This window comes from Phallusia mammillata, chromosome 4 (assembly GCF_965637545.1).
Source record: "Phallusia mammillata chromosome 4, kaPhaMamm4.hap1.1, whole genome shotgun sequence".
NCBI lineage: Eukaryota > Metazoa > Chordata > Ascidiacea > Phlebobranchia > Ascidiidae > Phallusia > Phallusia mammillata.
In genome coordinates this window covers 14,775,850-14,789,624 of record NC_137255.1, presented here as the reverse complement: position 1 = coordinate 14,789,624, position 13,775 = coordinate 14,775,850, and the positions used below count along the sequence as shown (strand labels likewise).

At 37.2% G+C, this 13,775-nt stretch overlaps 2 protein-coding genes across 2 annotated transcripts; one reads left to right on the top strand and one right to left on the bottom strand.

The window, feature by feature from the left end:
• Positions 1-462: 462 nt before the first annotated feature.
• LOC145223903 (lysine-specific demethylase RAD23B-like) lies at positions 463-9,378 on the top strand. The gene is made up of 10 exons (XM_080090314.1): positions 463-620; positions 691-772; positions 900-979; positions 2,999-3,138; positions 3,221-3,297; positions 4,245-4,442; positions 5,234-5,275; positions 7,712-7,842; positions 7,955-8,086; positions 8,322-9,378. The coding sequence occupies exons 1-10, from the start codon at positions 555-557 to the stop codon at positions 8,427-8,429; spliced, it is 1,056 nt and encodes a 351-aa protein (XP_079946440.1). The 5' UTR covers positions 463-554; the 3' UTR covers positions 8,430-9,378.
• A 26-nt stretch (positions 9,379-9,404) lies between these two features.
• On the bottom strand, positions 9,405-13,515 carry LOC145223901 (leucine-zipper-like transcriptional regulator 1). Its single transcript, XM_080090313.1, has 13 exons — positions 13,363-13,515; positions 13,233-13,302; positions 13,133-13,172; positions 12,988-13,066; positions 12,835-12,923; positions 12,626-12,772; positions 11,905-12,057; positions 11,595-11,762; positions 11,281-11,501; positions 10,919-11,035; positions 10,686-10,834; positions 9,981-10,107; positions 9,405-9,914 (listed from the first exon to the last, which is right to left on the bottom strand). Exons 1-13 carry the CDS (start codon positions 13,422-13,424, stop codon positions 9,810-9,812), a joined length of 1,527 nt encoding a protein of 508 aa, XP_079946439.1. The 5' UTR covers positions 13,425-13,515; the 3' UTR covers positions 9,405-9,809.
• Between the last annotated feature and the right edge of the window lie 260 nt (positions 13,516-13,775).

The window sequence follows — 13,775 nt, the reverse complement described above, 5'->3', positions numbered from 1 at the left end:
GAGGGTGATTTAAAATAATTGGCATTATAAAATCATAACAAATATTGAAAAAGGGATTTTGAAAAGAGATTGTTAACGCACTTCTGTTTCAAAGTAAACTGAGTTTGTTATGTAAAGTCTTTTACCAAGAAAGATTCATACCAAGTAAACTTTTTCACTTTCAAAATCATATCTGTGTTAAATCAACAAAAATCCTATTGGAATTCGTTAGATGAAATGAAGGCACAAAACAAATAACTTTTGGAAGAACACATAGTCACTTACAAATGCTTTACAATCTTGAAAAACTTCCACTTAAATGAACTGCCCTAAAAAGATTACCAATTGGACTAAATTCTACTAAAAAAAATTCAAAACAATCCAAATAATAATCTGCTTGATTTGCTGATTAAAGAGTTGTGTATACAGTTTTAAATAACAATGTTGGTGGCCACTGATATGAACAAGTTTTCAACTCTCAAATACTTATCTATTTATCCATAAGGGCATTGAATAGGAAGGATTGTGTATGATTGTTGTCAACTAGGCATAGGGCATCTACATTAAGTGAAAAAATGAAGATCACTATTAAAACTCTGAAACAGGAGAAATTTGATGTGGAAATTGGAGACTCTGACACGGTATGTTGGCAACTAGGCATACAGATTAATATGGCTTATAAAATATTCAATTGTTTCTTGTTTCATGAAGGTAAAAATGTTGAAAGAAAAAATTGAACAGACAAAAGGAAAGAATGACTATCCTGTTGGTGGTCTTAAGCTTATATATGCTGGTATGCGATTTTTTTTGTCGAAATAAAACAAGCAAATGGTGTAAATGCTTTTTCTTACAGTTGACTAAGTGTCCAATTTAAATAAAAGTAATTTAGAAGCATTATTTTACAATACTTCGTTGTACAGGAAAAATTTTGGATGACGCCAAAAATTTATCAGAGTACAATATAGAAGAAACCAAGTTTGTTGTTGCTATGGTTACTAAGGTTGGTTTGATTTTAAAAAAACAATATATATACTAGTGATGTAAAGAATATTCGGTTTGCTGAATTTATTTGGCCGCATCAGCCTTTTTGCAAAGATTCGGATTCAGACGAAAAAATTTTTTGTGATCAGCTGAAACTGAATCTTCTATAAGTACAAATTCTACACCATAACTATTTGCATCAAATATTTTTTTCCACTTCAGACAAAAAAGTCAGTAATTATGGGTCCCCTTCCCTGAAGGGGACACATATTGATTTTACTCAAAATGTTTGTTTGTTTTTTGTTTTGTTTTCTTTCATTTTTCTTCTCCCCAAAGTTTGTCCGACTCGTTTTTCCATCAAATCCTTGATGGATTTGGATGAAATTTACACAGATGGTAGATGTAGTTATGTAGATGTGCATCCCACTTTGTTTTTGTTGATAACCCCAGTATTTACCCCGCTAGCCCCCTAAAATGGGTATTTTTTCCCCGAAGTTTGTCCGACTCGTTTTTCCATCAAATGTTTGATGGATTTGGCTGAAATTTACACAGATGGTAGATGTAGTTATGTAGATGTGCATCCCACTTTGTTTTGTTGATAACCCCAGTATTTACCCCGCTAGCCCCCTAAAATGTTTATTTTCCCCGAAGTTTGTCCGACTCGTTTTTCCATCAAATGTTTGATGGATTCGGCTGAAATTTACACAGATGGTAGATGTAGTTATGTAGATGTGCATCCCACTTTGTTTTTGTTGATAACCCCAGTATTTACCCCGCTAGCCCCCTAAAATGGGTATTTTTCCCCGAAGTTTGTCCGACTCGTTTTGCCATCAAATGCTTGATGGATGTGGCTGAAACTTATACAGATGATAGATATAGTTATGTAGATGTGCATCCCACTTTGTTTGTCCGGATAACCCTAGCATTTACCCCGCTAGCCCCCTAAAAGGGGTGAGTTTGTAAACAATGTCAGAATTGGCAAAAATTTGGATAGCTTGTAAAGTATGCCCGTTATCGTTATTGTGCCATTGCAGTTTGTGGGTTGTTAACAGCCCTTTGACGTCAGAAACATTAACGGTTGTTGCTCAAAACACCTCTAGTGGTTGAAATTTTAAACGTTGGCAGATTGGACTGAAATTTTGCAGTACTATTGATTGAGTCATTGTGGTTTCCTACTTTTAAGTTTGTGTGTGTTGAACCTCAATTAGTTATCCTACTAGCCCCCTAAAATGAGTTTTTTTAATTTAAATAGTTTTTACTCCATATAGCATATTTAGATATGCACAGTACCAATCACTGTGTTTGTCTTCACAATACCAAACTTACTCATTGTTATCTATTGAAATGCATTTTATCTACAACTTTGCATGTGTGGGGACCCATGAGTTTTTGCTTGCAGAAACGACCAAGGTTATAAAAGACGATGGCTAATATGGGACCCAATACAAAATAAGCATAGGAAATATATTTATGTTTTAAAATAGATCATAGTGTATGTGCAAGGGCAATATGTGCTAAGCCACCCTTCTAGTTAATTGTTAGGCTGACACCCATGAAATAGACAATCTTAAACCCCAAACAACTAAAATAATAATAAAACACAACTATCCTGTTGTGTAGTACCACTGTTTGTGTGGTAAAAAAACATATGCTTTCATGTCAAATGCATAGCTTACGACTTCATGTCAGGTCTTAAATGATTCAGTAAATATGGCCCAAGTTATTCAAATAACACTGCTGAATATTCGCTTTCGGCTGAAACCCCAATTATGCAGATGTGGAGCATCTCTGATATATACTAAACATGTACGAATGGTTGTTTACTAAATAGGTTTGTATTGTTTTACTTATAAGTTATGTTTAAGGTCTTAAACATTTAAGTAAATGGTGGGTGTCTGCAAATACCACTTGCCCACTGTGGCCAACTTGAAAATACCACATGGCCAACCTGTGCATACTACATGACTGCTATGCCCAACCTGTAAATACCGCTTGACCACACACACAAATGGTATTTATCCATGATTATTTGTTTCAGTCAAAGGCCAGTGCCAGTAGTGAGGAAAGTACCAGTGCACCTGTCCCAACCCCAGCTCCACCAACCACTGAACCAGCAGCAATGGAGACACAAGCATCCGCGGAAACACCAGAGGAACCAAAAGTGGAACAAAGTGCTGCGTAAGTAAAGCCATTCGGAGTTCAATGAAATATAGCGATTCAGCATAGGACTACATTGTACAACATTTTGTAAATACTGTAGGCCAACTCCCACCTCTACCACTGAACCCACAGATACATCCGTCACTGCAGCTCTTGCTGCTTCTGAGTCTGCACTAGGTAAGTAAGATGTTTGCACTTTTATGTGTTTTAACAAAAGCCAGTATGTCATGCTGCAAACCACACCTTAGTATATTGCATTTCCAAATGCAAAGCATTGCAATGGCACCAGCTTCCAATCTTTTTTGTTTAATTGGTGCTTTGAAAACCTGCTGTGTGGATCCACTGTAGATGAGGCCTGGCAGAGATACCAGGAACAGCTGTCAGTTGCTCTTCAATCTGGTGATGATATTCCACCACCTCCTTTGCCTCCAGTGCCCGCAATGCCCAACATACCGAGTTTTGACGAGTTTTTGTCTCAGGCAACTGGGTCACAACAACCCCTGGCCCCAGAAAGTTTGTCATTAGGTTTGCCAGGTGATCTCACACCTGCCCGTTTGGATGAGCTACGTGGAAAGATCAGCGAGTCTGGTGGAATTGATAGGTGCCTTGAATCAGCCTATGCCAACCAGGACATGCCATTGAGTGATGTTGCAGCAGTAGAGGCACTGAAAGAGGTTGCAAGTGGCATGCACAAGACAGTTGATGAGGTGATTGACATGTTGAAAGAGGCACATCTGTTTGCTGCTGCTGCCAGGCAACCTGTAAATGTGCAAAGTGACAATGTCCAACAGGATCAAGCAAAACCTGGTATTGATTTCCATGCATGGAAGAAGTTGACTTTGTTGGGTGAAGGTTGTTGAATATAACTGAGAGGTAGCGCATGTTTTTGTGAAACAGGCTAAAGAAGTTTTCAGAAAGGTGGTGGATCATGCACATGGGTTTTGGTGATGGGTTTGGCTTGACATGCAAGAAAATTTGTAGTTGTAATGTTGTAGTGCTTCAAATGAGGTCCAGGTTTATGATAGTATATTTAGAGAAAGAAATTTTATTTTTATCCAAAGTAAAAAAAATTTTCAATCTCCACTACAATACATTGTTTTACCACTAAAATCCTTCATTCGCAGTAACTGGATCAGATTATGAAACCCTCATTACCAACATCATGACATTGGGTTATCCCCGCGATGATGTTGCTGCTGCCTTGCGAGCAAGTTTTAACAATCCTGACCGAGCTGTTGAGTATTTGCTAAATGGGCTGCCTGAAGGATTAGTTCCTGCCCCAGCATCTGGACTGGGCGGCAGTGTAGCCCCAACAACTGCAGGTATGTAGTGTGAAGGGTTTTTTAACCTGTCTGCTATATAAAACTTCCATTTTTATAATATAAGATACAAGGCAAAGTTTTTGTTTATCAATCTACCAATTTTGGATTTCGTAGTTTTATGGAACTGATAAAACATTAAATTAACAACTATTGAGATATTATGGAGACTAATGTTTGTGTTTTCACTACTGCCTCTTTTTAGTTTGTACTTTTGGTCTCAAATGTGTTAAGCTTTTTGTCAATCTTTTTTTTACCCTGAAGCATTTGTTGGATATTTCCAGGCCATTTTAGTCATTTTTTTTCTTTTTATGACATTTTTAACCATAATTATTTAGGTATGCAGAAACAAATGGGTCTCTTTTGAAATCAAAAACATAATATGTTTATTACATATTATGTTTGTTACTGATTTGTCTTTTGAAATCTAAAAATGATTGTGCTGTAATCATGCATTACCAGTTTGCACATACACATGTGGGACCGATTTGGTTCTGCCTGCGTAACCAGTTATGTTCAACAATGCCAGGAAATAGAATAGGAACAAATTAAATTTAGGTAAAAAATATGTAACTATTAAAATCATAGTGTTTGTAGTAAGTTATTTTAAAGGTTTAAAATTAAATAAGCAAACATTGCTAATTTGTTTCTATTAAGGAGTTTTTCAATCTTGGGTAATTTTACCCTCAAAAGTATGAAATTGAAATACTGTATGAATCAATATAATTTGTCACATTCAATTTGGAGTTGAATACATGTAAGAAAACTATTATTTATATGTTCATATAATTTAGCTCCACCAGCAAGCAATCCTCCAACTGAGCAAAGATCTGAAGGTATGCTGTCTTTTTTCATTATTATATTTGATCTGTGTAGAAGCGAATAGCTTGGATTTTTGCATATTGTTGGTTATTGCAAACTAAGTTGACCAGTGAAATAATTGTTGCAGTGAAGAGTAGGGATGTTCAAAGTAGAATAATTGGGTATTCTAGAATAATTGTTTCGAATCGAGAATATCGAATCAAATTCTTATATCATTTTTGACTGTGCAATCATTAATTTTGACAACAACTAAAGTAGACCAGTTTAATACATTATAAAACATATTTTTCATTTAAAATGTAAAAAAGAACCAACCAAAACAAAGAAAAACAATGGGAAAAAACTTTACACAACTGCATTGAAACTAAATGCAGTCCACAAAGCCAGAACAATTAGCATAAGGTTAAAAATTAATTAAAACGATTTTATTCAGTGATTTCTATTGCCTTCAGTAGAAATAACTATGTTGTAAGCATGCTGTGGTAATTTGATTTGTCTGGTGGTAGAGGACTGACATAGACTCCCTAGTGTACAAATATATAACGTTTGTTAACCTAAAACAACTGCAAAAACAGGCACCCTATCAAATAAAGTTGGGACATTGGTTGATAAATTTTCAAATCCCAATTGAACTACCTGCGATTTTGCAACACAAAACGTGAACTTTGCAGCGTTTACTCACTACATTTTTCTGTTTGTATTCGGTTAGGAAATGACCCAATCGTCATATGTTTTCGGATTCCTTTACTGTTTTTGCGATATTAACAGACATTCCCATGTTTCCAATCGCTGCCTAACGCCCTGAACGTTTAATGTTTTTTGTTGTCAAAGTCGGAAAACAATTAGATGCTCATAAGACGTTGCAAAAAGTTGCCGGTAAGTCGTTGAATGGCATAAACGTAATCACATGATCAGTTGCTTAACAAGTGCGCTAATCGTTAATTATGCCTCCAATGCACAACCGTCGTTATGGCGTTGTTATAGCGACTCGTGACTTGGCGTTAAGGCGTTGTATATCGCTCTCAGATTTGACGGCGAGGAGGCACGTGCCGTCTTTTGCAACTCGTACAATGACCGGGCGTCGACGTAAAAACGTAACGCATGTGTTTACATTTTTACCACCGACGAGAGCACACATTTATATCGGTTCCAATTACCCGATATAAACGGTGAAAATGGATTCGAATCTAACTGGATTCGAATCCTAAGGATTCGATATTCTACTTTGAACATCCCTAGTGAAGAGACAGAAAGATTTTTCACCATGTTGCTATTGCACATATAGTATGACTAACTCAGTTTTCAGAAGAAGATAGGTATTTAATTGAATAGCCGACCCAGCTTTTTGACGCAATTTACAAGACGATTTTCTTCAAGAAATGGCTGTGGTTTAGATTTATACTCTTTGCATTTAAATGGATTGTGCAATTATGTGGAATCATCTCTTCAAATAGGAGTATGGAACTAAGTGGAATTTTTATTTTAGGTTGTACTAGGCACCCAATGTATTTTAAAGGATTATTTTGCCTATAAAACATTGTGTGATGTTAAATTGTAGTGTTTGTGTTTAGCACAGCTTCAGGGGATTGTGACATGACATGTTGGAGTATGGGTTGAAACCAAGTCATGAAGTCATCGCTTGCTCATAAAATTTGCATTTGAAATTAACTGATTTATTATACCCTTATTAAGCAAGGCTGTAGCACAGTCGAAAAGTGTTTTTTTTTACCTACATGCAATGTCATCGAGATATAATCTACACCAGGGCTACACAGGCATTTTAATACAACATAAAGATGGCATATAGAGTTATAGACTAACGCTTAAGTATTGTGTGGCGCAATAACTTTCTCTAATAAAAATAGGTAATAAATTTACGATTTCTAAGCAGTGATTAATGTCCGTTTGCAAAGCACTGTACTGGCCTAAACTTGGTCAAAGTTGATAGGTGCCTATTTGCAAAACAATGTGACAGAAACTAAAGGCTAAAGCACGTAAAAGGTATCGGTATTTGGACGTGTAAAGTAGTAGACTCAAGTACCGGTAGGTTGTTTTTAGTTTTCGCTCCAATTAGTCGTTTCAATAAATACAACAAACATATTTTTTGCATTGTTTATCATATTATCCGTGAAGGGTCGTGAAAAAGAGAGCGATGAAAAAAGTTTGGGAAGCCCTGATCTACACCATGTGGATAATAACTGTGATAAGATAAAAACCTGATTTGAGAAAGATATGTTTAGCTTATTTAAACCAAAAAGTGTTTATGGTTACATACATGTTAATGATTGTCATGAATCAAACATACATCATCTCAAACCTATTAACTATTAAATTATTGGGATATGAATGGTTTATGATGGTTTTGCTTCTGATCTTGAACTATTTTAGTGGTGATATAGGTAAAACATTGACTAGAATATTTTTAATTATTGGCATACTTGATGTTTAAGGTGGAAATGTGTTTGAAAGTTATCGAAATAATGAGGCATTAAGAACAATGGCCAGAGAAGTGAGAGGAAACCCTGCATCACTTGTCACGTGCATGCAACAAATCGGACAACAAAATCCCCAACTTCTAGATGTAAGTGCTTATTTGTTATTTTGTTTTCTGGCAAATCAGTTTTATTTTTGAGTCATGTTAATGTTGTTATGTTTGAGTTTCTTTACACATTTTACTGTGGCTTCTATTTCAGTACATAAGGAGCCACCAATCTGAATTCATAGAATTTATTAATTCCTTGCAAGATTCTGATGAAGAGCAAAATCCCCCACCAGGAACTACATATCTTAGGGTGACACCTCAAGAACAGCGTGACATTGAACAGGTTAATTTCTTTTGAAATATATAGATCTTAGTCCACTGTGTGAATTACCTAAAATAACTTTATGTTGTCTGTGGCATAAGAAAAGAAAGTAGACCCTTTGTTAAAGTACTGGTGAATTTGCAATCACAATTTTCTTCAAAACTAATTTTTTTCTCAACTAGAGCATTCTATGTTTTGAAATTGCATTTTTGACTACTATTTTACATGTTTGCTAACAAAATGTTATTGTTAACAGCTTAAAGAACTGGGCTACAGTGAGAGTGCCTGTGTGCAAGCTTACATGGCCTGTGAAAAAAACGTGGAAATGGCCGCATACTTTCTTACAAGCCAAACTGATGACTAACTTATCACCAGCAGATGGGGCTTTGCCATACAGACTGTCTTACCATTTACATGTGAACAGAACAGAAACACAGTGTTCCAATCTTAAACAGTTTGAACTATGTGGTAATCACACCCACAAGTTATATATTTTTAAGTTTTATCATTTCGGTGAAAATTTGGGGTTGTGGAAATTTCCGTGCAGTACATGATGTGCGTGGCTTTTTGCTTTAAATGTATAGCTTGGCTGCCAGCAGAAAACTCACAACGGTACAGCCCTAAACTTGCTCTCACATATTACATGGTGTTTAGGGGCAGAGTGAACCAGTAACTTTCAGCTCGTTTTCTTCCAGATACCTTGTATATGAAAAAAGGATTTCTGTGTATTTTGTTTTCATGCATGTGCTCCTTACAGCATGCTTGATCATTGATTAAAACTACCCACAAACCCATTCAGAAGAAATAAAAGGCTAATTGATATTAGAATCCTGAAATGCACGCCTGAAATTGTATCCTTAACTGCTCTGCGTATTTTGGCCAGGGTTGCCCGGTTACAGACGTTGTTCCTTTAATGGATTTTAGGAAAGTTCAATCCTGTAAACAATTCCTATAAAATATGTTATTGGAAAACAATGCAAATCGAGGTACAGTCAAATACTTTTCGACTAATGCAGCCAATTCGAACTCAATCACACGTGGAACTATTGCAATACATTATTTAGCAGCGCATATGTTCGTACTGCTTTCTTGGTAAGCAATAGAGTGGATTGACAATCTTATGTTGATGGGAGTCTTTCTCGGTGCTGACAACCTCTTTGCCCGCCACTTGTTGTGTTGTAAATATAAAAGTCCTACATCCGTTGAAATCTCCCAGTCTTCGTGTGTTTGTTTTACACTGTTTATGGGATCACTTGACCCAACAAATTCTGTTCAGTGTTTCGGAATTAAATTGGTAAACGTGAACGAGCGCATGAAGTCTCCGTATTTGTAAGTCCGTTCTGTTTTTACTCTCATAGTAATGTGAGACATAGTAATGAAATTGAGTTTGAAGTATAGTGATCATTTAGATAAGATAAGTGGAGTGTTTTGCAGCTGTACAAAATAATATGAGCGCTAGTGGGCGAGCTGGGGCTTTAACAGCCAGACATCGGGTAGAACGAATGGTGCGGCGCGCCTGACCCACAAACAGACATAAAAAAACGACCGGGATTGTCCTGGGTTCGAACCCCGTGAAAAAAAACAGTAAGTGCCAAACTGTCAAATCTTAGTGTGGTAAGGTTTAATAGGTTAATTTTTAATAATGGTAAACAAAAAAGCAACGCAATTAGTGTATGTTTAAACTTTCTTTCCATATTAATATCAAAGTTTATCGCCAAGGTGTGAATAAACTTATTCTGACATTTTAGGTGTTTGTGATCTGCTGGAGAAGTTGTGCTACTTGCTTTGCTTTTGTTTCAAGAATTTCACGTTCAGTTGCGAGCAATTGTCTTTCTGATTCGATTCTCTCCTGTAAATGACACATTAAACACTTTAAATTGTCACTTGTTTCAAAATTCCTTTTCAGTAAGCCCACCCATGCAAGTTTCATTTTTTGGCGCTGGGAGTCATTTTCCTGAAGTCGCGCTTTCCACCAACTTTCATTTTGCTTTTTATGCTTTTCGACCATTGATCTAATTTCGTCTCGTTCCTTGTCAAGCAACCTGAGATGAAGTAAACTATGTTTAATTATGCTAAACCAGGGGTGCACAACCTGCGGCCGTACGGCCGCATGCGGCCGAGTTGACGATTTTGTGCGGCCGTGAACATGTTTATTAAAATATATGTACTGGCGGCCGTGACGTAAAAACAACTCTTTTGCTAAATATTTTGACTTTGAAACTGCTCTAATTAGATTTTGTAAGACTGTAAAGAATATTACCAGCGTGGTAACCCTGTACATTACACTTTATATACGCCTATTGTGTGCAAACAATGCAAATAAACAGTCACCTCTTGTGTTACAATATAGATTGTGACGTCATAAATAGCTCAGACGGGTCATCAGACTGTTTAGCTCAATCTGTGGATCATGTTTTAAAAATTATCCGGCCTTTTTGGACGCCATTAGATGGTTTTTGTATGTGGGACAAGCCCTATTTTCACATATTCAATTTAAAAACAAAACAAGCAGGTAATTGGCGGCCGTGGGTGAAATAAGGATCCGCAATGCGGCCGTCTTAGCAAAAAGGTTGTGCACCCCTGTGCTAAACTAACGTAACAGCTGAAAGGCTATACTTGCCGTATCAATTCTGTTCGTTCGTTTTCGAATGCTTGGCGCGCCGAAGCAAGTTCTGCACGAGCAGCCCTTTGCAAACTAAACCGAAGTTCCGGTGAATCTACTTCAGACAATTCTTCACTCTCCAGGGCCTGGTTAATTGGGATCGTCATCTGCTCGTTGCATTGGTTAAATTGAAAGTAAGAAGTTAAGCATACGTTTTCAAAGGAAAATAGTCTACACTCTACATGACTTACAGCTTCAGAGCATGAGAGGTTGTTGAGATGTTTCTCTGTTTCCGCAATCGTTTGAGAATTAAGTTCATAGAAAACTGTTGGCTTTTCTGTGGGTGACCAACACTTTGGGGAGTTGCTCTGTTTATTAAACGATGTATTGACGTCAAACAAAAAAGAAAACACATAAACCAAAGTATGCGTACTTTTTAAAAAAAAGAAAGAAAACTTGCGGAATAAAAACAATCTATAGACGGATTTGTACGAGTAAAGGGACTGTGCAAGAAATAAATGTTGAAAGGTCAGTAGCGTGAAAGCCTCGTAGCCATAAGTCACGATCAACCTTCTAATTGATCACCATCCATCATTTACACTGCACGACTAACCTGTATGCAAAAATCGTCGAGAAGATGTTCGATCACTGGTTTACGTTCCGAAGGATTGATGAGTTTCAGAGTACGCGCCTGGTTTAAACTCTCCTGGCCACTGTGTTCAATGCCACCAATCACATACATCGCGCTGTGTAATATAAAAGCTTCGTGTCCATGCAACGGGCTGTCGGGCAAGCTAAGTCCAGCCGCTACTGGACGTTTCCATTTCCTGCTTCCTAAAACGTAAAATACAAATTGGTTGTTCTTGAAGTCTTATATGCTGCAACTCATCTGACACAATGTAAAAAAGCAAGATATATTATTCTTGCCTAAACTGAATTTGTATGCCGCAGACAGGCACGAGATTGTGTCCTTGCACGTATCATTGTAACCGCCAATTAGATATATGTCCTTGTTTCGATGGGCAACAAACTTGTGGCCGGCTCTCGGGTACGGCAGCATACCACGTACCTCAGGTTGACTCCAAGAATTTTTGCCTGAAAACAATAATTGATGGCCATAAGTCGCTGTTACATATCAGCACATTTGGCATTTAATCGGTAGTTATTTCTAATAGTCATTCAGCCCACCAATTTATACAAGCTATCAACAAACACCACAGGTTATCGTTCTACGCACTTGGATCAAAACAATACAAGTCGTTGTAATACGTTTTTTCTCCACTTGAGCCTCCTTGAATATACATAATCCCGTCCACACATTCGCTGCCATGATCACATCGCGGGCTTGGAACAGGTCCAGTGGGATGAATTTTATCCCAAGTTTTGTTACCTTTTGTGATAAAATTCGAATTCGTAACATTCGTGTTCAACTATAGCAGTGGTTCCCAAACTATGGTACGCGTTCCACTAGTGGTACGCGAAGGTCTCCAAGGTGGTACGCGAGCAACTTATTAAGTTCACACCAAACGATCTTTATTTCACACAAGTTACGTAGAGCGTGAAATTTCACACTATACTAAATTCTAATTCCTTGGTGTATTGACGCATTGAACTGTTAAGCAAGGTTTCTTTGTGACGAAATAGGTTTGTTATGACGTAATGAATCTGTTATTACGACGTAATAAGTCCTTAAAGTCAGTTTTTGTAAAAAGCTACTAGTTGTGTTGGCAGTAGCACTGTAGCGAGGGCGGTAAAAGTTTAACTAATTTTTGTTTAATATTTACGAGCCTTTGGTTACTAAGGTACAGTTAGTTAGTAAAGTTTAGTAACATTTTTATTCATTAAATTCTAACAATGATTGTAGGTGGTACGAGAACGCTGCATGAACCAAAAAAATGGTACGCGAGTAGAAAAAGTTTGGGAACCACTGAACTATAGCATACACATGTAACGCTAACCTGTATGGAAAACAAACAGTTCGTTTGAGGCAGTTCCATCGCAAATTCCACCGAAAACGTAAATTTTTTGTCGCATGATTTCTGCTGTGAAACTAACCGCTAACGACTGTCGGCCACTGGTGTGAAGTTTGGTCCAAGACCCATTAACTTAAAATACGAAATGCATTAAGCCTGTGGTCATTTTGTGAAAGTAAAATATACTATAAAACCTGTTGAAAACTGGAAAATTCCAGGAATGCATCTGTCACTGATGAGCTGGTCTTTACCACCAAATATATACAACATCTTGTCAGAGTAACTAAAGTAAAATTGAATAGGTGGTGAAGTTAAAGACAGACTCCGAATGTAGGGATAAAACATACCACATAGCATGGCTGTCCCTTGGTCCTGGTATATCTCCCACCTGTTCCACTGTCGTCCAGGTTAACTGTGCATCTTTCACTAAAAATATTGTTACGATACCAAAGTTATCAAGCGGCCAATTAAACAAAGGCAAGATTAACTTACATGCCAACTCAAACAAGTCGTTGTAAAACGAAACTTCCCCCTATTTAAAGAATAAAAATAATATAACCCAATTGGTTTGTTGCAGTTGGTTATAACTTACATCGGTATTTGAATTGCATCCTCCAAAAACAAAAACCTTTCCCTGTACAAGTTTGGCTGTAAACCCATATCTAGACAACACGAACAGATTGTCGGTCAGTTAATTAATATCCTAGCGGGCGAAAGCTTACCTAGATGATGGTGCAATACCCGATGTTCTGACCGTTTTCCATACGCAACTTACAACAGCCATGGTGCAGAAAACACTGACAGTGCTTTACTAAGTATAGCAGTAAACCGCCCGAAGTTACTTTGCCTTAAACTGCTGTCAAGAACCCTTTGTTGTGAAGAGGGCACTTTCAGCTTTTAAGTTGGAAGTAGAAGGGACAGTGGCTGTTCTGTTTGGATTTTAAACAAGCACACAAACACGTTTGGAATGCATAGGATACTTAATTACGAAGGCTAGTCGCCCTTTCATCTTAAAATACGGACACATGGGGGTTTAATTTTTTATGTTATTTGCACATTGTCACGTTTTAGGGAAAGACAATTGGTTGAACTTTGAACGAAATGATTAAAAACAGCGATGCTTTGTTTTTTTCTT

Coding starts and splice junctions, on each gene's coding strand:
- LOC145223903 (XM_080090314.1), top strand. CDS start 555: ATGAAGATCACTATTAAAACTCTGAAACAGGAGAAATTTGATGTGGAA. Junction 5,276..7,711: donor AACTGAGCAAAGATCTGAAG/GTATGCTGTCTT, acceptor TTGATGTTTAAG/GTGGAAATGTGTTTGAAAGT. Junction 8,087..8,321: donor AACAGCGTGACATTGAACAG/GTTAATTTCTTT, acceptor TATTGTTAACAG/CTTAAAGAACTGGGCTACAG.
- LOC145223901 (XM_080090313.1), bottom strand. CDS start 13,424: ATGGCTGTTGTAAGTTGCGTATGGAAAACGGTCAGAACATCGGGTATT. Junction 13,303..13,362: donor GGTATTGCACCATCATCTAG/GTAAGCTTTCGC, acceptor CGTGTTGTCTAG/ATATGGGTTTACAGCCAAAC. Junction 11,502..11,594: donor GGCATACAAATTCAGTTTAG/GCAAGAATAATA, acceptor TTTACGTTTTAG/GAAGCAGGAAATGGAAACGT.